Genomic DNA, 22034 nt, shown 5'->3' with positions numbered 1-22034 from the left:
CTGAACGCGGAGCCGAGCCACCGCCTCCTCTGCCCGCTCCTCACTCCATAAGGCACCTAACCCCGCAACCCGTACCCCGCCCCCTGCACCGCCTCCCGGCGCTCGGGGCGGGCAGATGACGCAACGAGAATTCCCATTGTCTCCGTCACTCTCCACCAGAACGCGAGTGATTGGTTTCCGGGTAGGAGTGAGAGGAGCATCTGCCAACGAAAGTGGGCGTCCTACTTTGGAGGCGGGATACGAAGGAGCGAAGGCGGAGAAAGGGGCTGTGCGTTCAAGGAGGGGCGTGAGAGTTGACAGGCTTTGAGGTGAGAGGGGGACCGTGATTGGGCTGCCCTGGGACAGTGGGTCCGTGTGTGTCCTGCGCGTACCCCGACACCCACAGACGCGCACGCCCAGGGAAGCAGGCTGTGAGGGCTCCACCCTCCAGGGCCGTTTGTACCACTTGAGACAGAGGATACGTCAGGCAAACTTGACTTTGCAAGTACACCTGTTCTGGTGGTGGGATGTTTGAGAAGAATCCATCCCTTCCCCACTAATTTTAGGAATCTGAGTTTCTGTGTTGAGTAGACTAATTAAAAGAATGTAAGGCCATCAGAAGCAATGTCTGGGGGTTGGATTGAACACTGGGTGGATACTTTTACAGTTATCCTATGGAGTGAAAAGAGATCATCAAATCTTCTGTTCCAAGACAATAACTCTGAATTGCAGGGGTCAACAAGGAATTGTACATCATTGCACCGTCAGTTAAATGGAGGTGTAATGGAGGGCACACCCTGTTGTCTTTTCCCAGAAGCAGATGGCCTCTTGGGAGAAATAATACCAGACTTGATGTAACAATCCACGGGGGTAAATTTAGTTTTTATTCTGCAGTGGAACTGAAGAGAAACTAAGATTTTGGATGACTGTCAGGAACCGAAGTTTACCCCACAGTAAACCAAGGTTTGAAACATTAAGCAGGAACAATTGATTGAAGGGTCCACATCAGATACCCTCCATTCGTTTCCATGAGAGAAAAAAGAAGTGGGAGATCAGATTGGTCTACTCTTGGTGTCTGCCCACACTGACAAGCTTCCTCTGATTTCAGGCACTAAATGCAGGGGTCAGTTTCACTTAGAGGAGCCATCCCTCTCAGCTTCATTGTGCCCTCAGAACAGAAAGCATACTAGGTTCTGTAAAAAGTGGATGAAACCACTTTTTCTGTAAAATGCAAGAATTGCACCCATGAATACTAGTGACAGTTCCTCACTTTATCACATAGTAGAATAACAGCTAACATTTACTGAGCATTTCATGTGTCAGCCACTGTTGTAAGAATGTTTTATGTGTTAATTCCTTCAATCCTCCTATAATCCACAAGGTACGATACTACTATTATCCCCATTGTGTTCACATGTATTTGCTTTCCAGAATAACATATATTAAATATAAATGTAGTAAAAACTTTACTCTTTTAAATTTAGTATAATTGACCTATTGTGTTATTTTTTCCATCTGAAATGAAAGATTTCCTCATTCATTAGGAAATTGCCTTCCTTCATGGGGAAAAAGAATGATAAATGGCTTCTTTCTGATGACTTTTTCAGAATATCAAGAACAAAAATTGACGGATTAAAATATGTGAAGTGTTTAAAAATGCTGGTAAATTGCCAAGTTGTCGATTTGATTAGAGCATGGTTTCATAATAGAAATGTTATCTCTGGCCACTCCTAAATATAAGTATGTAACGACCCCAACACTTTAGATTACAGTAATTCTAAATTTATACCAAGCCACAGTCCTAATGATCAATACCTGATTTGGATCTAAAACAACCTACCTAGCCATGTGTTAAAGTCTTTCTGTGTTTGTTCAAAACTGCCAACGCCAACTTAAATCAGACAACCAAAACAAATCTAAATGACGCACACAGAGAACTAGTATGATCTTAAAATACTATTTTCAGTTGCTCATAAGTCACCATGACCTATTTGGAGGTTCAATCACCTTCTCTTTACTAAATATATCTTGGTTGCCTCTTAAACCTTTGTTCTCCTGAAATAAATACTGATCTTTATGTGTAAGGAATTCAGTCTCCAAACAAATCAAAGGTGGGCTAAAATCAACTAAACCCAGTATCGGCTTTCCAATGTCCATTTGTTGAGTTCTTAAGAGTATTTTATTCTTAGTGAGTTTGGGAGTGGGCTCCAAGGGTATGAAAAGAAGCTTTAGGAAAACATACCCCTCAGTAAATTGGGACCCCCCTTAGAAGGAAGTGTGGATTGCTGGGCGAGAAGAGCATACCCGACTGTGCTAGCTATGGGATGGCTAGGTCCCGTGCAGATTATCTCTATTTGTTGAATATAAGTGTAACATAATCCCTGGAAATTCTATATATGTTAATGTTGGTAATGACCTCTTTACTATGTTGACCTACCTAGAAGAAGACAACACTGAAAGCGCAATTTGGTGGCATGGGAAATACCTTTGTTCTCAGTAACCCGTGTCTTGGCTGTTTGTGGAACAAGATTCCACCGTTAGCTAATCTGAAGTAGAACGATTACACTTACTTCTTGGTTCATGTATGGTAATGGACTATACTTTAGGTTGCATTAAAACTTGGAATCATTGGCTACCTCTGATTAATATGTAGCCCCATGTGAAGAGAGAATGAGATAACTAATGGGCCTACAGAGCTACCAAAACCTGCCTCTTCTAGTTTCATCCAGGTTTGCCAGGGGATGCATCCAAGCCCCAACCAAATCTAAGAGGCAGTCCAGGCTGTCAGTATCAGAAATGAGGTCACGGCTGAGAGAGAACACTAAACAGATCTGCACTGATGTTCATCTTCAGCTGATTAAACTCTCTTGTAGGTGGATTCTTTAGAGCAGCAACAAAAAGAGCCTTGCCTGAATTTTTGTCCCTGGCAGATGCTTACAGTAAAACTCCTTACTGCTTGTGACAGGCTATGTGCACCTTTGCACTAGGTGTTCCCTCTGTCTGAGCAGTTCCTACCCCAGTTACCCACATGGCTTGCTCCCTCATTTCCTCCAGTCTTCACTCAGATGTCATCACCTTCACAATGAAAGCTTTTCTGAAAACTCTTTTTTAAAATTGCAAGCACCCCCTAGATGTTCCCTACTCTCTTCCTTTTTTTTCCCCCAGAGCACACATCACCACTCACCTATTGTATATTTTAATTATTTTTTGTTCTGTCCGTGTAGAATGTAAGAGCCATGAAGGCAAGACTTTTTATCTGTTTTATTACTGCTGACTCTCCACAATAGTGCTTGGTACCTGGTAGACAATATTTGCTCAATGTTGTTGAAAAGAGTAGCAAATTTTAACCAGTGCTTGTCCCATGAACTAAACTGTGCCTTTCATCAGAAAAAAAAAAAAAAAAAAAGGATAATAAGAAGTATATCACTGTTGCAAAGACATAGCCACAGAGTAGAAAAATGTTCCATGTGGCTTTTTAAACTAAACAGATATTCGCACTGTGGCCAGCATTCAAAAGGGAAGCATATCTTGTATTATGATCCTTATACAGGCAAAGTGAAAAATACTAGTCCTAAGAGGGGTGGGATAAGGAGGGTGGGAGGGAGGGTGACGCGAGAGGGAGGAGATATGGGAACATATGTATCTGTATAACTGATTCACTTTGTTATAAAGCAGAAACTAACACCATTGTAAAGCAATTAGACTCCAATAAAGATGTTTAAAAAAAAATACTAGTCCTAGTGGCTCTTGGAGGCTCATCAGATGTTGAAAATGGAAACTGAAATTGGTAATGGAGAAAAGGCAGTTGAAATTTGCAGGAAAAAAAAATAACCAACTGGAACTGACAGAGAAGGACAGTTGAGGAGGATCCCTTACAGAGTGACATCTGCTGGTATGTGGTTAGTTCTCTCTCTCTGTTAGGAGCAATTCTCAAGAGGCCTGTGTAAGGAAACTGAAAAATATATATATTTAATTAAGTAGAAAGGAACATTTCATGTAAATAATAAATATTTTACTTTGTTTCTTTCCCCCCAGCTTTATTGAGATGTAATTGACATAAAAGATTGTGTAAGTTGAAGGCGTGTAATGTAATGATTTGATATGGGTATTTAGTGCAAAATGATTAACACGATAAGGTTACTTAACATATCCATCACCTCACATAGTTATAAACCTTTTTTATGATGAGAACTTTTAAATTCTATTCTCTTAGTAGCTTTTAAATATACAATATACTGTCGTTAACTATAGTCACCATGCTGTACATTACGTCCCTGAACTTATTCATCTTATAACTTGAAGTTTGTACCATTGACCACCCTCACCCATTTCTCCCACTCCCCAGCCCCTGCTCCTATTCTCTGTTCATATGAGTTTGGATTTTTTTCGATTCCACATGTAAGTGAGATCATATAGTATTTGTCTTTCTCCATCTGACTTACTTCACGTATCATAATGCCCTCAAGGTTCATCCATGTCATCACAAATGGCAGGATTTCATTCTTTTTATGGCTGAATAATATTCCATTGTGTATATATACCACAATTTTTTTCCATTCATCCATCAGTGGACACTTGGGTTATTTTCATATCTTGGCTGTTGTAAATAGTGCTGCAATGAACATGGGAATGCACATATCTCTTTGAGATATTGATTTCATTTCCTTCAGATATATACCCAGAAGTGGGATTGCTGGATCATATGGTAGTTCTATTTTTTAAGTTTTTGAGGAACCTCCATAATGTTCTACATAGTGGCTGCACCAGTTTACAATCCCGTCAACAGTGCACAAGGGTTCCCATGTCTCTATATCCTCACCAGTACTTATTATTGCTTAACTTGTTGATAATAGCCATTCTAACAAGTGTGAGGTGGTATCTCATTTCAGTTTTAATTTGTATTTCTCTGATGATTAGTGATGTTGAGCACCTTTTCATATACCTGTTGACCGTTTGAATATCTTCTTTGGAAAAAATGTCTACTCAGATCCTTTGCCCATTTTTAATGGGATTGTTTTGGTTTTTTGCTATTGCATGAGTTGCTTATATATTTTGGATATGAACCCCTTATCAAATATGTTGTTTGCAAATATTTCTCCCATTCTGTGGGTGGTCTTTTCGTTTTTGTTGATTGTTTCTTTTGCTGTGCAGAAGGCTTTTTAGTTTGATGTAGTTTCACTTGTTGATTTTTGCTTTTGTTGTGATGCTTTGGGTGTCAGAACCATAAAATCCTTGATAAGACTAATGTCAAGGAGCTTTTCCCTATGCTTTTTTTTTTTTTTTAAAGATTTAACTTTATTTATTTTTGGCTGGGATGGGTCTTCGTTGCTGTGCACAGGCTTTCTCTAGCTGTGGCGAGCAGGGGCTATTCCTCATTGCGGTGCACGGGCTTCTCCTTGTGGTGGCTCCTCTTGTTGAGGAGCACAGGCTCTAGGCGTGTGGGCTTCAGTAGTTGCAGCGCGTGGGCTCAGTAGTTGTGGCACACAGGCTCGAGAGCGCAGGCTCAGTAGTTGTGTTGCACGGGCTTAGTTGCTCCGCGGCACGTGGGATCTTCCCGGACCAGGAATTGAACCCGTGTCCCCTGCATGGACAGGCAGATTCTTATCCACTGCGCCGCCAGGGAAGTCCCTATGCTTTGTTTTTAAAAGAAGTTCAGAAGAGGCAAGAGAAAGAGGGGGTATCTTGTTTTTTAAGTGATAAATATCAAAAGAGTATGCATGCAATTATTCCTGCCTGGATAGAAAATAGTGATGAGGACCACCAATTGTTCAGCTTTCATCTCCACAGCAGTTCCTATCGCCAACTATGATGCCAGGGGCACATCCCCTAGGCTGATGCATAAGTAGAGTTTTATCATTTAACTAAAAGACTGTATTGAACAAAGCCAACACATTCAGAGGCTAAATCAAGATTTGGGGGCCAGAAACCTGCAAATATTCTCTCTTTGCTGTGACATTTCATTTGTTTTAGTTCCAAACATGGTGTCAACAGTACATGAGAGCAGTAGTGGTCCTATGAAGAGACTGTGCTTGATTATCATAATACTATTTTTTTTAAGTGAGAGTTTGGAGTGATTAAAATGTGTCGATTAATTTCCTCCTCTGTGACTGAATTTTACTTTTTACCACATAAGTGTGTTGAGTGACTGCTGTTAAGGTGCAATCAACTCATCAGCAGCGCTTGACTAGAGAAGGTATTAAAATTATTTTAAACTTTTTATAGCACAGTGTCCTACCAAGCATCCTATTGAGAAGGTTTCCAGTGTCCTACCAAGCATCCTATTGAAAAGGTTCATATTAATATATTTAATAGGCCTACATGAGCATTTAATAGCAATAATACTAGCATCAGGCCTTAGTAACTCCTCATCAAGTCACTTATTAAATGCCTTCAAAGTGCGACGCTCTTGTATACTCTGTAAGAGATCCTTGTTTTCATACTTTGGTAAATTGTAGTCTCTCAGAGGTAAAAAGGTAATTTCTACAGATAAAGGTAGAAACCATGTCTAAACACAGGTCTTCCATAAGAGAGGTGCAAATAAAGCCAATGGAAGCAATGGGAGGGAAAGATCATTTTTGAGGAAAGGCTTCAGGAAAGAAGAGTATGAGGAAATCTTGTCACTAGGGATACACAGGCTGTGTTAGGAGATGATCGAGCAGTGTGCCTCGACTGATGGTAAATGGAAGATAAGTCTTGGTCTGTTGATGACATGTCATGGAGGTTGCCAGGCAAGGCTTGCCCTTTATCGAGTATGCAGGGAGGAGCTGTTGAAGATTCTTGAGCGGGTGGGGAGAACATGAATGGAGCTGGGCTTTTTGAATATTCATGCAAGAATAGTTTACAACCTGGATGGAGACTGTAAACTGGAAGATGATTTAGTAGACTTTGAGAATAGTCCATGGGAGTTTAGGTAATGAGAGTTAGGAGAATGATAGGGGACATGGAGGGGAGGAAAAGATGCAGGTGATACTCCTTAGCTGATGGACCTTGAAAGTAGGACGTCAGACAACTCTGAAGCTTCAGGCTTGGATGCCTAAGAGGATAGTGGTGGCTTTAACAGGAATAGGGAGCCAAGAGAAGGAGCAGGTTTGGGAGAAGATAATGAGCTCATCTATAAATAAGAGAACCAGAGGATATTCAAGTGGAGACAGTTTTTTCCTTTGTTTTATTGAGATATAATTGACGTATAGCACTGTATAAGTTGAAGGTGTACAGCGTAAAGACTTGACTTACCTATATTATGAAATGTTTACCGTAACTAGTTGAGTTAACATTCATCATCTGATTTTGATACAAGGGGAAAAAAGAGAAAAAAACTCGTTTGGAGTTTTTAAGAGCAGTTTTTAAATGATAGTTGAGAAGAGCATAGGTATGGTTTGGGGGGTTATCCATGTACATATGATAGTTGAAGCCATGGGCACAAATGAAGTTGGCGAGGGAGAAAAATATAGAAATAAAGAAAAAGAGGATCAAGGCGAAAATTTTGAGAAATTATACATTAGTGGAGGAGGAAAAGTAAACACATAAACAATCCAAAGAAAACAAAACTAGGAAAGAAGGCAGAAGGGAAGAACTTCTTAATTAAAGAATTTGGTGTCTCAGAGGATGTTTGGTAGATGTCTGTGGGATATCTGGGAGCTCACGTCCCCTTCTCTAAGATCTAATCCTCCGCCAACACACAGAGGGTTTGGGCCTGACAGCTATGTTTGTACGATTTGACCTTGTTCTTCTGACCATGGTTGGTTTGACCTGAGTTCGATAACTGACCAAAGCTGCACCAATCAGGTTTTCTCCCCTGGGAATTTGGAATTAAGAAATACAATGTTATTCTATTAAGGGCATGAACTGGGTGATCACAGAAACCTGTGCATGGGGTGGCCATCTTCTGTCACAGAAACAGAAAAGTGGAGGAAACCTGCCTTCTGAAAGAAACGAATGAAGTGACTTGCAGAAAATCAAAATGAGAACAGATGACCTGAGAGCGAGAGAGAGAGAAACTGAGAGTATGCTTATTTTCCCATGACGACTATTTTCTGTCTTATCCCTTTTCTTCAATCTTCTAAAACCATCCCCACACCTGCCTACCCTGATGCGACTCCAGTATATTCCTACCATCAAATCTACAAATCTTTTGGCATTTGGACCCATCTCTCCTTTCTTTCTTCCTCTCCTGTCAAAAGCCATTCCTCTACTTATGATTTAAATTCCTTCCCCCCTTCTTAGGGGTTTCATTTCTTCAGTTATTCCCTTCCTCTTGTTCATCATCAAATTCTTGATTATCCCCAATATGTATAAACATGCTCCATCCTAACATTTAGAAAAAAACAAAGATTCTTATGCTATCCCTTTCCATCTGTAATACTAATTCTCTGATCCCTTCACAGCAAACCTTCTTGAGAGAGATGTCTACAGGTTAACTCTGATTTCCTATTCAATCTACTCGAACCTGACTTCCACCCCCACCACGCCAATGAAAACTGCTAATCCATGTTGTCAACAGCCTACATATTGCTGGACCCAGTGGATGTTCCTTGAACCTCATCCTACTCCAACTTTTAGCAGTTTTCAACACAGTTAGTCAGGCTCAACTTCTTGAAAACCAAATCTCTTCTATTGGCTGGTCTGTCTCCTAATTTTCTAACCACTGCTGTTCAGTGACCTTCAGGGGTTTTTCCTCCTCTAATGCCCTCTAAAAACTGGGCTCTATTCTCTGCTTTCTTGTCTGTGAACTCACCTTCTTGGTAATCTCAGTCATTCCCACAGCTTTAAATACTAAAAATGGTAACAAATTCGCAAATTAATCTCTTTAGCCTAGACATTTCCTCCAAAATCTGTATTCAGATATTCATTTGTCTGTATGACATGTCAAGTCTCCGTGAATATCTGAAATTAATGTATCTGAAATAGAACTAAACTCTCAATTTCTATCAACCTGCTTTCCTCCCCTCACTATTAAAAAGAAATTCTATCTTTACTTTTTCCCACTTCAGTAAATGTTATCACCATTCACCCAGTTATTGTAAACAAGACAACCCAGGCAATATTCTTGATTTTTCCCTCTCCTTCCCTCCCCAACTCTAACCTATCAGCTGGTCCTCTTATTTGCTCCTCGTGAGTAGATGTGTAGTCCATCCACTTCTCTCCATCTCCTCTGCTACTACATTAAACCAAACTGCCATCATCTCTTACCTGAGCTATTGCTGTAGCTGCCAACTGGTCTTCTACCTTCTACTCTTGCCTCCTTTCATCTATTTTCTGCTCATCAGTCAGGGTAAACCTGGAAATACATCGGACCTTGTTGTTTCCTGCTTAAATCAGTTCAATGTTTTCCAATTAGTTTGCCATGAGATCCAAATTCCTTTAAATACTTAAAAGGCCTGGCCTGCTCTGGCTTCTGCCTCCTTCTCCAACCTTACCTCCCTTGATTCTCCCCCTCACCCTTTAAGTTCCAGCCACAGTGGCCTCCTTTCACTTCCCCCGAAACAGCACTGCAGGGTCTGCACACAGGTGTATCCTCAGCCTAAAACACTCCTTCCACAGCCCCAATCCTCAGTTGCCCTGAGTGGCTCCCTCACATTCTTCAGATCTCAGTTTAAATGCCTTGTCTTCAGAGTATCCTTTCTGAGTCCTTGCCTATCACTAATAACCTATAATAATGTATCATTAGGTCAGTTTGTTTCATCTGTAGTGCTCATTATATGGTGTAAATACACAATTGTTTACCTGTTTATGTAAGCCTTCCCCACTAGATTATAAAGTCTCTCAAGGCAGGGACCTTGTCTCTTCTGTTGACTACTTGGTCACTGAACACCTAGGAGTGCCTGGAATATAGCAGGTGCCCGAGAATTATTTGTTGAAACTTTATTGGTTACTGATAGCTTCCTAGTTCCTGATGCTAATCCCTGTGCAGCCCTATTATACTTTCTGTGAGAGAGTTTCTTTGGTCTTATATTACCCTCCCCCTTGCTGTTTCAATCATTTGAATAGGTTTTTGTTCTTATAGTTAAATGATGACTAATTGATAAAGTCTTTAAAAGGATGTGGTGATCAGCAATGTCAAAAGCTGTTAGATGGGGAAGAAGGTTAAGGGCTAAGCAAAGTCATTGGATCTCATCACTGGAAATCTTCACACCAATAGTGTCCATAAAATGTGGCTCTGTGGAAGCCAGGGTACAGTTGGGTTGATGAGAAGGGTGAGAAGATGAATGCAAGTAATGTAGAATTCTCTTTTTGAGAAATTTGACAGTAAACAGAAGGCATGAAGTCAAATGGGATCTTGGGGTTCATCAAAGTCCAAGAAAGTATATGTTGCTTTAGTTTAAAAAGCAGAGGGAAGAAACGTCTACTGATATGCCAATAGAAGCCAAAAGAGAAAAAAATGAAGTTGGAATGAGGAGGACTAATAGATTTAGTTTCCATGAGGCAGTAGAGGATTTGATCAAGAGCACAAGTTTGACAAAACGGGACAATGTTTCCCCCTCCATTTACAGGAAGAAGGGACGTTAAGAGAGTGAAGGTAAAGAAAAAATTTATGTAGAGCAAAGGAAGTTGAGCATGGCCATTTGAGGAGGTAGCAATGTCATCTACAACTGGTTGTCAAGGGGAATCTCTGGAAAGACTTTTCCAGACCACACCTCCATCCCTTTACTCCATGACCTCCCCACCCAAGATGGTAGACGCTCTCCACTGCACCTGCCGCAGAGACTCACTGCTGCTGAGGGCCACAGTGGTTGGTGGGAATGTGCCTTCTTTCTTAGGTGGGGTGGAACAGAAAAAAAGCCTGCAATCACTGAGGAGAGGGGTAGTCAGAAGGGAATATTGGGGTTTGAAGAGCTCTGACATCATGAGGAATACGACAAGGACATAGAATTGTTTTCCAAACATATATCTCATCAGGCATTCCTGGGGCCCTTCTAAAAATACAGAGTTCAGCCTCATTCCCTAGAGAGTCTAATTCAGCAGGTCTGGGAGCAGGAGGGGCAGGATTGTACAATTTTTAACAAGTTCCCCAGGTGATGTTTATGATTTGGCCAATTTGGGAAACAGTGGATTAGAAATGATTAAAAGTTCACTAAGTTTAATTGCAGGCCCCACATATTTTCTCAGTGTTTAGCCAAATACAAAGATTTGTGGATAACTGACGTCAATTCGTGGAAATTACCCAAAGAAACAGTTTTCAGTGGATTGGTATCTAATTCTATTGTTCCATATAATCTGCAGTGATATTTAAAATGTAAGACTAGTTTATGGATATTTCTTTATAGAGAATTTCATTGAGGAAAAGGTAAATGGAATGGACCAGCTAACAGTTATTATTCATAATATAATAACAAACTCAGATGTTTTAAAGCCTGTTCTGCTTCTAGTTTGCTTACCTCCCAAATTAATAAGCTAAACATAATAAAAATCTAAGAATGTAACTTGATCTTACCCATTCCTAACATTCTTAGAGGAGATCTTTAGCCTGATAGCACTAGAGCTTCTGAGAGCAGATTCAGATCCATTTAAAATATTTTTTCCATTCCTTCCCAGGAAGAGTTATTTGTATTGATATACAACAGTTGGGCCCCAGACCACTTACTGGGACCACAGGGCCTCACTAATTTGTACCAGTTTTCCTCTATTCTAGTTGGTCCTGACCATCAGGTATAAATTAGTGCTAAATCAATATTAGCTGATACTTCCCCAGGTGTGGGACGTACGGAAACCCTATCACATGAGCAAACACAGCCCTTCTTGGCTACATTTAAAATAAGGTGGTTATTATTACACTGTATGGGGAAAAGGCTTTTTTTTTTTTTTAAAGAAATCTCATGCCACCTTAATTTGCATTAACTTGATAGACTGATATCAATAGTCGGAATCAATTTTCAATTGTTATAGTTTCCCTACCACCGTTCACACTTCCTTCATTCTTTCAGGGAGGCTTCTTCTGCCTTCCTATTTCTTCCCACCTCCAGCCATGCCATATACCCCACACCATTTTTCCTTTCTAGTACTACTTACTCATCGGGTTGAGTAGAGAAGCCAAAGGTGACTTAGTTTACATACCTGCTTTAATTGCTCACCTTGGGTGGAGCAGTGTCTTAAATAAACTTCACTTTTGCCACAGCACCATTACTCAGTAAGGTATTTATACAAGTGTCACTTAATCCCATGAAAATAAACAAGGCACTTAAACTTGTTATTGAGAAAGAAGCTTTAGGCTTTAGCTGCCCACTCTCCTTACTCAAGGGCCAATCTCACCTCACTTATTCTTAGAAAACTTTTCAGCAGTTTTCCTTAAAGAAAATCAGGCAGAGCAAAGTACTGTGAGTCAGGTTTAAGCTACCCTTACCTTTGAAAGAAAGGGTTCCTTTGTTAATTATCAATAACAAGGAATCTTGTCATTTCTCCCAATATTTCCAAGTCATAGCTACTCATAGCGGAGCTATGCATTCAATGCATTCCTAAATATTGAAAGCATATATGTTCAGTATTTAACCAGAGATGAAAACAGAAACAAATATTTAACATTCCAAAGAAATGGTGCAACTCTACATGATTTTTTATTTTCTATATCCTGAACTGTATAGAAATTTCATAGTATTTTTAAAGCACTTTCATAAATATGACCTTTTTGCTTGTGATCATTCTGTGAGGTAGTTATACTATTTCCATTTTTCAGATGGGAAAATTGAGGCTTGAAGCCTTGGCCAGGGTCACAGCACATGAGAGATTCAGAGCTGGGAATCAGCTCTCCTGACTCCAGGACCAGTGTTTTCCCCTCTATAAAAATTGCCTTTATAGCAGGACAGTCAGGGATATGTTCACTCAGTAATAGAGAAGTATGGATCTTTTCCACCCCTAGTCATTGAAGGACCTATGAGCTGATAGTGTATGTGAGAGAGGACACTTCCTGCCTGAAAGATTGATGACTTACATTCAGAGCAACCTGATGTTGCACTCTGATAGGAGAAGGACCTGTCTAAAACGTCCTAATTGCTTAAAACATCCAGAGTGCCCAATAGGAAGACAGGGTGTGGTAATTATATATCTTGCTTTTGGCTTATCTTCTCCATATCCTCACCCTCACAGATGTCTTTCAAACATTGGTAATTACAGCTTTCAGAGCCAAAGCCTACAAACTCATAATCCACACAGATGACATACTAAAATCTACTCATATGTAAGGCTGAAGAAAGTTTCAGTGCTACTGGACTCACATTAAAAAAAAAAAAACTGCTTACAAAAGAGGTAGCCTTTATTTCTATGTCACTACTGCCTAGATGTGTAATGGTTTCTTGTTGATCTGTGAGGGTGCATATTAACTCATTTACCTCTAAATGTAATCAGTAACTTAAGAATAAAGTACACATGCAGATGACAAGACCATATGATTAAAAGCAAATAGTCTGACATTGGAAAACGGATCCAAATTAATGTAACTAACTTGAAACAATGAAGGAACTGCTTCTAAGCAAGAGGAAGAATCAGTATCAAGAAATAAATGCAACACAGGAAAGCAGTTGTCCTTGTCATGCTGGCCTATAAATGGAACCTGAGTTAATAACATCATAATCTCTAAAGAATTCAGCAAGTTCTTGCTATAGTGGCAATGAGATAATATATAAAGTATGGTGGAATTTCCCACCATCTGTATCACTGGCGAGCCCAGTGGTAATTGGAATGGTTCAATGTCCCGCAGTTTTTAAGGGAAATCGTTTTAGGAGGAGTCACATTTCTAGATGAAGACACATTAACCCAATGATTTCAAAGAATATGGCTTGGGTCTGGTATCACATTTCAAGACCAAGAATTAGCACCTCAGTTACTTACTAAGTGAAAGATACTCCAATGATAATTGATAAGAAAACGGCTCAGAAATATGAGTGGGATTTTAAACAACTAAACTTGTTTGTCTCCCACTCTGATTGAATCCAGAAGTATTTATTTAGGGGAGCAAAAAATCCAGATGACTTGGAAGCAAATGTTTCTGTTCGTTGAAGAATAAGGATGTCTTCTGCCAAATGCAGCCATTTCCAAACGCAATGAAGGACTATGGCTCATATATCAATCCTGCCCCTTCCTAGCTCGGCCCTCATTCTCTGACCATCTTCTCCGAATTCCCTTGCAGGATTCCCTTCAGGACCATTGCTAATTCATGCCTTCTGGAATCCACCTTCCTCATAGCTATTGAGGCTTTTCCCACCTTTTCAGAAAAAAGTTTGCCCTGGGTGATATACATAAATCTTTGCCCAGCCTCAACCAGCTTGCTTTCTAGCTAACAGGTTTATCTGTGGCCCCAGGGGGCAGGATAGTGTGAGAGAGGGGCCTCAAAAGACCATTACCTTTCAGTACACAGCTAGGTAAACTAATTCCACCAAAGATCACAGGTTTCGGGCTTCCCTGGTGGCGCAGCGGTTGAGAATCTGCCTGCCAATGCAGGGGACACGGGTTCGAGCCCTGGTCCGGGAAGATCCCACATGCCGCGGAGCAACTGGGCCCGTGAGCCACAACTACTGAGCCTGCGCGTCTGGAGCTTGTGCTCCGCAACAAGAGAGGCCGCGACAGTGAGAGGCCCGCGCACCGCGATGAAGAATGGCCCCCGCTTGCCGCAACGGGAGGAAGCCCTCTCACAGAAACGAAGACCCAACACAGCCATAAGTAAATAAATTAAAAAAAAAAAAAAAAAAAAAGTTTAAAGATCACAGGTTTCTATATTTCCTTGAATATGCTTTTTTTTTAAAACGTCATCAAAATTTCACGTTTTAAATATTTTTTTAAAGGAATTCCTTTTATTTTTTTATTATTTATTTATTTATTTTTGGCTGTGTTGGGTCTTCGTTTCTGTGCAAGGGCTTTCTCTAGTTGCGGCAAGCGGGGGCCACTCTTCATGGTGGTGCACGGGCCTCTCACTATCGCGGCCTCTCTTGTTGCGGAGCACAAGCTCCAGACGTGCAGGCTCAGTAGTTGTGGCTCACGGGCCTAGTTGCTCCGCGGCATGTGGGATCTTCCCAGACCAGGGCTTGAACCCGTGTCCCCTGCAATGGCGGGCAGATTCTCAACCACTGCGCCACTAGGGAAGCCCAGGATTTGTATTGTATTGCTAACAAAGAGACTGCATTTCTCCTCTGATGAATGTGCACAAGAAAGCATGCTGTCCCCGGTGATCGTTGGGTACCGTCTCATGATCCTGAGGGAAGCCATCCTATCCTTCTGGTTACGTGATACAGTGGGTTTCCTTATTGTTTAGGCCAGTTTTATTTGGAGTTTCAATTTTTACAGTGAAAAGTTGTCATAACTCTTTCTGTTCTAGGGGGTTTTTTTTGTTTGTTTTGTTTTTGTCAATTCCTGTTGGGTATTATTTGTATTGTTGATGTGGCAAGAACTCTACTGAGATATAGTCTTCTTGTCTTTATATTATGAATATATCTCTAAGTTTATCACTTATCATTTACTCCTTACTCTTGTTTAATATAGAGAAGATTATAATTTAAGTCTATTAAATCCATCAGTGTGTTTCTGCATGATGTATTCCATTGCTTTTACTTTTATTCATTCATTCATTAAAGAGTGTGTGTGTGTGTGTGTGTGTGTGTGTACTACAAGGTGCCAAGTACTACGAGAGGCAATAAGACTATTCATTGTGAGACAAGAAAGACACAGCCCCTGTCCTCGTGGAGTTCATATCCTGGTGGGGGATTGAGAATATGTTAGACGTTCACTGAAAAGCCACACAAGTGTGTGTAAGCTACTAAAGGATAGAGGCTACAGAGGGAAGGACCCAGTCTAGGAGCACTTTCATAGGAGGGTTAGGTCTAGTTAGGGAAGTCAGGGGAAGCTTTCCTGGGGAAGTGGTGACTGAGCTAAGAATGATAAAGAGGACTTAGGTAGTGGGCTAAGAGCATTACAGGCAGTGGAAAGAGCAGGTCCAAATGTCCTGCTCAGGGGCAAGCACAGGAAACAGGAAGGACGGAAAGAATGTAGAACATGGTCCACATCCTCAGAGGGGCCTGGCGTAAGTGAAGGCGGAAGGTTGAAGGGTGGGAAGTGGGGGATGCTGACCACGCAGGGCCAGTAAGTCCATGTTAAGGAGTTGTGTCTCCTTCCTAAGATCTATGGGAAATCACTGAAGGTGTCATCTTTGACAACCACATTACTTTTACCTCCAAACATCCAATCTAATAACAAGTCCTAACAACTTTGCTTTCTAAATATCTCTTCAATCTATCCACTTCAATCCATCCACTTCTGTTCATCATTACCAACACTTCCTCAGCCCATTCTATCATCATTTGTGTCTGGACTAGGGGAATAGAGTCCTCAATGATCTATTTGCACCTACTCTTGCCCCACTCCAATCCATTCCTGCACAGTTATGGGAAGACAGGCCTGACCTTGATACCATTTGATGACACAGAAAACACTGAAAGAGGACCAGTTTGTTTTTCATTAGTCTTGTTCTTGAGAGGTTGTGGAGTGGGCAGTTCATGAGTTTAATCTTGGACCTGCTGAGTTTTAAATATCCCTGGGATGTCCTAGAGAAGAAGCCAAGCCGGAGGTGTCTGTTAGGTAGATATCTTCTGTCTCCCCATCTAGAGCCACTCTCCACCCATCTCTACGCTGATCCCTGCCTGGAGACATTGACGTGTGTGGGATGTCAAGATTCCATGTATCCCCAGCACCTGCTCCCGTGTGCTCTGCCTTCTAGTTGCGTTCAGCCCATAGGAGGTACATGAAGGAAGAAGCGTGAAGGCTGAGTATTTACTCGATACGATATACATCCTGCATCATCTCTTCCTCTTCCCCACCTCCTCCTCTTTCCACCCTGCCTCCTTCAAACCCTCTTCCTCTGCCTCCTGCTCCTCCTGCTCTTCTTCCTCCCACCTCTTCCTCTTTTTTTCTCTCTCGAATCCAGTAATCATTTCCACCTCCTCCTTTTTTTAAAAATTAATTAAGTAATTTTTGGCTGGGTTGGATCTTTGCTGCGCCCGGGCTTTCTCTAGTCGTGGTAAGTGGGGGCTACTCTTCGTTGCAGTGAGTGGGCTTCTCATTTCGGTGGCTTCTCTTGTTGCAGAGCACGGGTTCTAGGTGCCCGGTCTTCAGAAGTTGCGGCACGCGGGCTTCAGTAGTTGCGGCACGTGGGCTCAGTAGTTGTGGCTCACGGGCTCTAGAGTGCAGGCTGAGTAGTTGTGGCGCACAGGCTCAGTTGCTCCGTGGCATGTGGGATCTTTCCGGACCAGGGCTTGAACCCCTGCACTGGCAGGTGGATTCTTAACCACTGAGCCACCAGGGAAGTCCCTAACCTCCTCCTTTAAGCCTAGGCAGTAAAAGCTCCCTGAGATGCTGGACTACTGTCCTCTGTTGTTTTCCCCAAACCCTTTGCAAATGATCTCTTGACTACAGTCTCCTTAATTACGGTACATTTGAGTGTGTCACCTTTCTCTTTCAGGGATTCTGACTTATACTGATAGGTAAGAAATGCCTGGGGGAGAGTTACATTTGAGTCACCTGAGTAGAGGTGGTAATTGGAGCCGTGGGTAAATGTGAATATCTTGGGAGACAGTGTAGAGAAGGAATGGGCCCTGAGGAACTCAAACATGTAATGGCTTTCAAAGGACGATAATCTTGCAAAGGAATTGGAGAAGTAGCAACCAAAGTGAGGTGAAAAATCAGGGCAGTGTGTGTCATAGAAGTCAAAGGAAGCAAAGGGAAGAAAAAGAGTGTTGGTAGTCAAGATTATCAGTTGGTCCTGCAAAGTCATTGGATTTAGTGACTTATACCATCGTGAATCTGTTACATATTTTCTGTGCTCCCTCTGAACAATGATTTAATTTTTTTTACATTAACTTCTCTATAATTGATTTTAGGTAAATACAGTCAAATTTGTTTTAGAACGTATTTTAAGGTAAAAAATTAACTACCCTTCCTTAACCATTATTCCAACATTATTTATTTTATACTTTCTCTATTACCATTATTTCCTCCAACATTCACTGTTTCCAAAAATATGAAGAGATGTTTGAGCACTTTCTGCTAGATGTATAAGAGCTTTCTATTTGACTGTATCATAGTGGTTCAACGGTTGTCTCTTTAGCATTCATTTTAAAATGTATCCATTAGAACAAGTCTGACCTCTTAATTTTAATTTTCAGAATTCTATTATCAATAGCCCCATTTATTCTTCCAGATAAACTTTATATTTTTTTAACATCTTTATTGGAGTATAATTGCTTTACTATGGTGTGTTAGTTTCTGCTTTATAACAAAGTGAATCAGTTATACATATACATATGTCCCCACATCTCTTCCCTCTTGCATCTCCAGATAAACTTTAGAACCATTTTATCAATTAAAAAAGACTTCATTGTGATTTTTTTCAAGACCGTGAGACATAGATGGCCAACCAGAGTTCCTAAGGTTCAGTGTATGTAACTGTTGCCGCCGCTTAAGCCTGCCAAAGCAGTGGTACGGCTGCTGCCCTTGTATTTGCTACCTCTAGAAACATTCTTGCCAGTAGTGGCAGCAGCGGGACTCAATTACCCTCTTTTCACACTCCCTCCAGAAGCTCCAGATGGCGTCTTCCGTGGGCAACGTGGCCGACAGCACAGACCCAACGAAACGTATGCTTTCCTTCCAAGGGTTAGCAGAGTTGACACAGCGAGCCTATCAGGCGGGAGATTTTGAGGCAGCTGAGAGACACTGCATGCAGCTCTGGAGACAAGAGCCAGACAATACTGGTGTACTTTTATTACTTTCATCTATACACTTCCGGTGTCGAAGGCTGGACGCATCTGCCCGCTTTAGTAGTCTGGCAATTAAAAAGAACCCTCTTCTGGCAGAAGCCTATTCAAATTTGGGGAATGTGTACAAGGAAAGCGGGCAGTTGCAGGAAGCAATCGAGCATTACCGGCATGCGTTGCGTCTCAAACCAGATTTCATCGATGGTTATATTAACCTGGCAGCCGCTTTGGTAGCAGCAGGCGACATGGAAGGGGCAGTACAAGCTTACGCCTCTGCTCTTCAGTACAATCCTGATCTGTACTTTGTTTGCAGTGACCTGGGGAACCTGCTCAAAGCCCTGGGTCGCTTGGAAGAAGCCAAGGCATGTTATTTGAAAGCAACTGAGACGCAACCGAACTTTGCAGTAGCTTGGAGTAATCTTGCCTGTGTTTTCAATGCACAAGGGGAGATTTGGCTTGCAATTCATCACTTTGAAAAGGCTGTCACCCATGACCCCAATTTTCTGGATGCTTATATCAATTTAGGAAATGTCTTCAAAGAGGCACGGATTTTTGAACGAGCTGTGGCAGCTTACCTTCGTGCCCTAAGCTTGAGTCCAAATCATGCAGTGGTACATGGCAGCCTGGCTTGTGTATACTATGAGCAAGGCCTGATAGATCTGGCAATAGACACCTACAGGCGAGCTATTGAATTGCAACCACACTTCCCGGACGCTTACTGCAACCTAGCCAACGCTCTCAAAGAGAAGGGCAGTGTTGCCGAAGCAGAAGATTGTTATAATACAGCTCTCTGGCTGTGTCCCACCCATGCAGACTCTCTGAATAACCTAGCCAATACCAAGCGAGAACAGGGAAACACTGAAGAGGCAGTTCGCTTGTATTGTAAAGCATTAGAAGTCTTCCCAGAGTTTGCTGCTGCCCATTCAAATTTAGCAAGTGTATTGCAGCAGCAGGGAAAAGTGCAGGAAGCTCTGATGCATTATAAGGAGGCTATTCGAATCAGTCCTACCTTTGCCGAGGCCTACTGTAATATGGGAAACACTCTAACGGGGATGCAGGATGTTCAGGGAGCCTTGCAGTGTTATACTCGTGCCATTCAGATTGACCCTGCATTTGCGGAAGCCCACAGCAATCTGGCTTCCATTCACCAGGATTCAGGGAATATTCCAGAAGCAATTGCTTCTTATCGCACTGCTCTGAAGCTTCAACCTGATTTTCCTGACGCGTATTGTAATCTGGCTCATTGCCTGCAGACTGTCTGTGACTGGACAGACTATGATGAGCGCATGAAGAGGTTGGTCAGCGTTGTGGCTGACCAGTTAGAGAAGAACAGGTTGCCTTCCGTGCAGCCTCATCACAGCATGTTATATCCTCTTCCTCACGGCGTCAGGAAGGCTATTGCCGAGAGGCATGGGCACCTCTGCCTGGATAACATCAGTGTCCTTCACAAACCACCGTATGAACATCCAAAGGACTTGAAGCTCAGTGATGGTCGACTGCGTGTAGGATACGTGAGTTCTGACTTTGGGAACCATCCTACTTCTCATCTTATGCAGTCTATTCCAGGCATGCACAATCGTGATAAATTTGAGGTATTCTGTTATGCCCTGAGCCCAGATGATGGCACAAACTTCCGAGCGAAGGTGATGGCAGAAGCCGATCATTTCGTTGATCTTTCTCAGATTCCATGCGATGGAAAAGCAGCTGATCGCATCCATCAAGATGGTATACACATCCTTGTAAATATGAATGGTTATACCAGGGGTGCTCGAAATGAACTCTTTGCTCTCAGGCCAGCTCCTATTCAGGCAATGTGGCTGGGGTACCCTGGGACTAGTGGCGCACTTTTCATGGATTATATCATCACTGATCAGGAAACTTCACCTGCTGAAGTTGCTGAGCAGTATTCTGAGAAACTGGCTTATATGCCCCATACTTTCTTTATTGGTGATCATGCTAATATGTTCCCTCACCTGAAGGAAAAAGCAGTCATCGATTTTAAGTCCAATGGGCACATTTATGACAATCGAATTGTGCTGAATGGCATCGACCTCAAAGCATTTCTTGATAGTCTACCAGACGTGAAAATTGTCAAGATGAAATGTCCTGATGGAGGAGACAAAACAGACAGCAGTAATATAGCTCTCAATATGCCTGTCATTCCTATGAATACGATTGCAGAAGCAGTTATTGAAATGATTAACAGAGGACAAATTCAGATAACAATTAATGGATTCAGTATTAGCAATGGACTGGCAACTACCCAGATCAACAATAAGGCTGCCACTGGAGAGGAGGTTCCCCGTACCATTATTGTAACCACACGTTCTCAGTACGGGTTACCGGAAGATGCCATTGTGTACTGTAACTTTAATCAGTTATATAAAATTGACCCATCTACTTTGCAGATGTGGGCAAATATTCTAAAGCGTGTTCCCAATAGCGTACTGTGGCTGTTGCGTTTCCCAGCAGTAGGAGAACCTAATATTCAACAGTACGTGCAAAATATGGGCCTTCCCCAGAACCGTATCATTTTTTCACCAGTTGCTCCTAAAGAGGAACATGTTCGGAGAGGCCAGCTGGCTGATGTCTGCTTGGACACTCCACTCTGTAATGGACACACCACAGGGATGGATGTCCTTTGGTCGGGGACACCCATGGTGACTATGCCAGGAGAGACTCTTGCTTCCCGAGTTGCAGCTTCCCAGCTCACTTGTTTAGGCTGTCTTGAGCTTATTGCTAAAAATAGACAAGAGTATGAAGACATAGCTGTGAAACTGGGAACTGATCTAGAATACCTGAAGAGAATTCGTGGCAAAGTCTGGAAGCAGAGAATATCTAGCCCTCTGTTCAACACCAAACAATACACAATGGAACTAGAGCAGCTCTATCTACAGATGTGGGAGCATTATGCAGCTGGCAACAAACCTGATCACATGATGAAGCCTGTTGAAGTCACTGAGTCGGCCTAAATTATGACTGTGCACAGGAGAATTACCCCTGTACCTGAGCCTCAACCTTCTGGGGGAAAGGGAACTAGATACGTTACTTTGTACTTACCTTTGTAGCAATATCATGTTGCAGATGGGTGACAGACAGTGATAACAAATAGCACAGCCAGACTTGCTTCCTGCATGATCATGACAGGGAGAGACACAAGAGATGGGAGACTGCTGTTCCACAAGGAGTCTCCGTAGAATTTTGCAGCAGCCAGGTGTTAGAAGTCTGGAAAGTCTGATCTCCCTTGGTCTTCCATGGGATGGGTGGTTAGTGTGGAGGGGAGATAGAGATTGCCCAGTCTTCTGACTTAATTTTTTCTTTATATTTGGG

The 22034-nt window shown here is 42.0% G+C and overlaps 2 protein-coding genes across 2 annotated transcripts in view; both read left to right on the top strand.

The window, feature by feature from the left end:
• LOC130707369 (ELKS/Rab6-interacting/CAST family member 1-like) overlaps positions 1 to 22034 on the top strand; it is a 467400-nt gene that overhangs the window by 360920 nt on the left and 84446 nt on the right.
• On the top strand, positions 248 to 21802 carry LOC130707364 (UDP-N-acetylglucosamine--peptide N-acetylglucosaminyltransferase 110 kDa subunit-like). The gene is made up of 2 exons (XM_057541596.1): positions 248 to 308; positions 18527 to 21802. Exon 2 carries the CDS (start codon positions 18536 to 18538, stop codon positions 21674 to 21676), a length of 3141 nt encoding a protein of 1046 aa, XP_057397579.1. The 5' UTR covers positions 248 to 308; positions 18527 to 18535; the 3' UTR covers positions 21677 to 21802.

The sequence above is a fragment of the Balaenoptera acutorostrata genome, chromosome 2 (genome assembly GCF_949987535.1).
Source record: "Balaenoptera acutorostrata chromosome 2, mBalAcu1.1, whole genome shotgun sequence".
Classification (NCBI taxonomy): Eukaryota; Metazoa; Chordata; class Mammalia; order Artiodactyla; family Balaenopteridae; genus Balaenoptera; species Balaenoptera acutorostrata.
The sequence above is the reverse complement of the archived record's forward strand: the minus strand, read 5'-3'. Positions and strand labels throughout refer to the sequence as shown.

What these genes read in the sequence shown, in the direction of transcription:
- LOC130707364 (XM_057541596.1), top strand. Translation starts at nt 18,536, where the DNA reads ATGGCGTCTTCCGTGGGCAACGTGGCCGACAGCACAGACCCAACGAAA.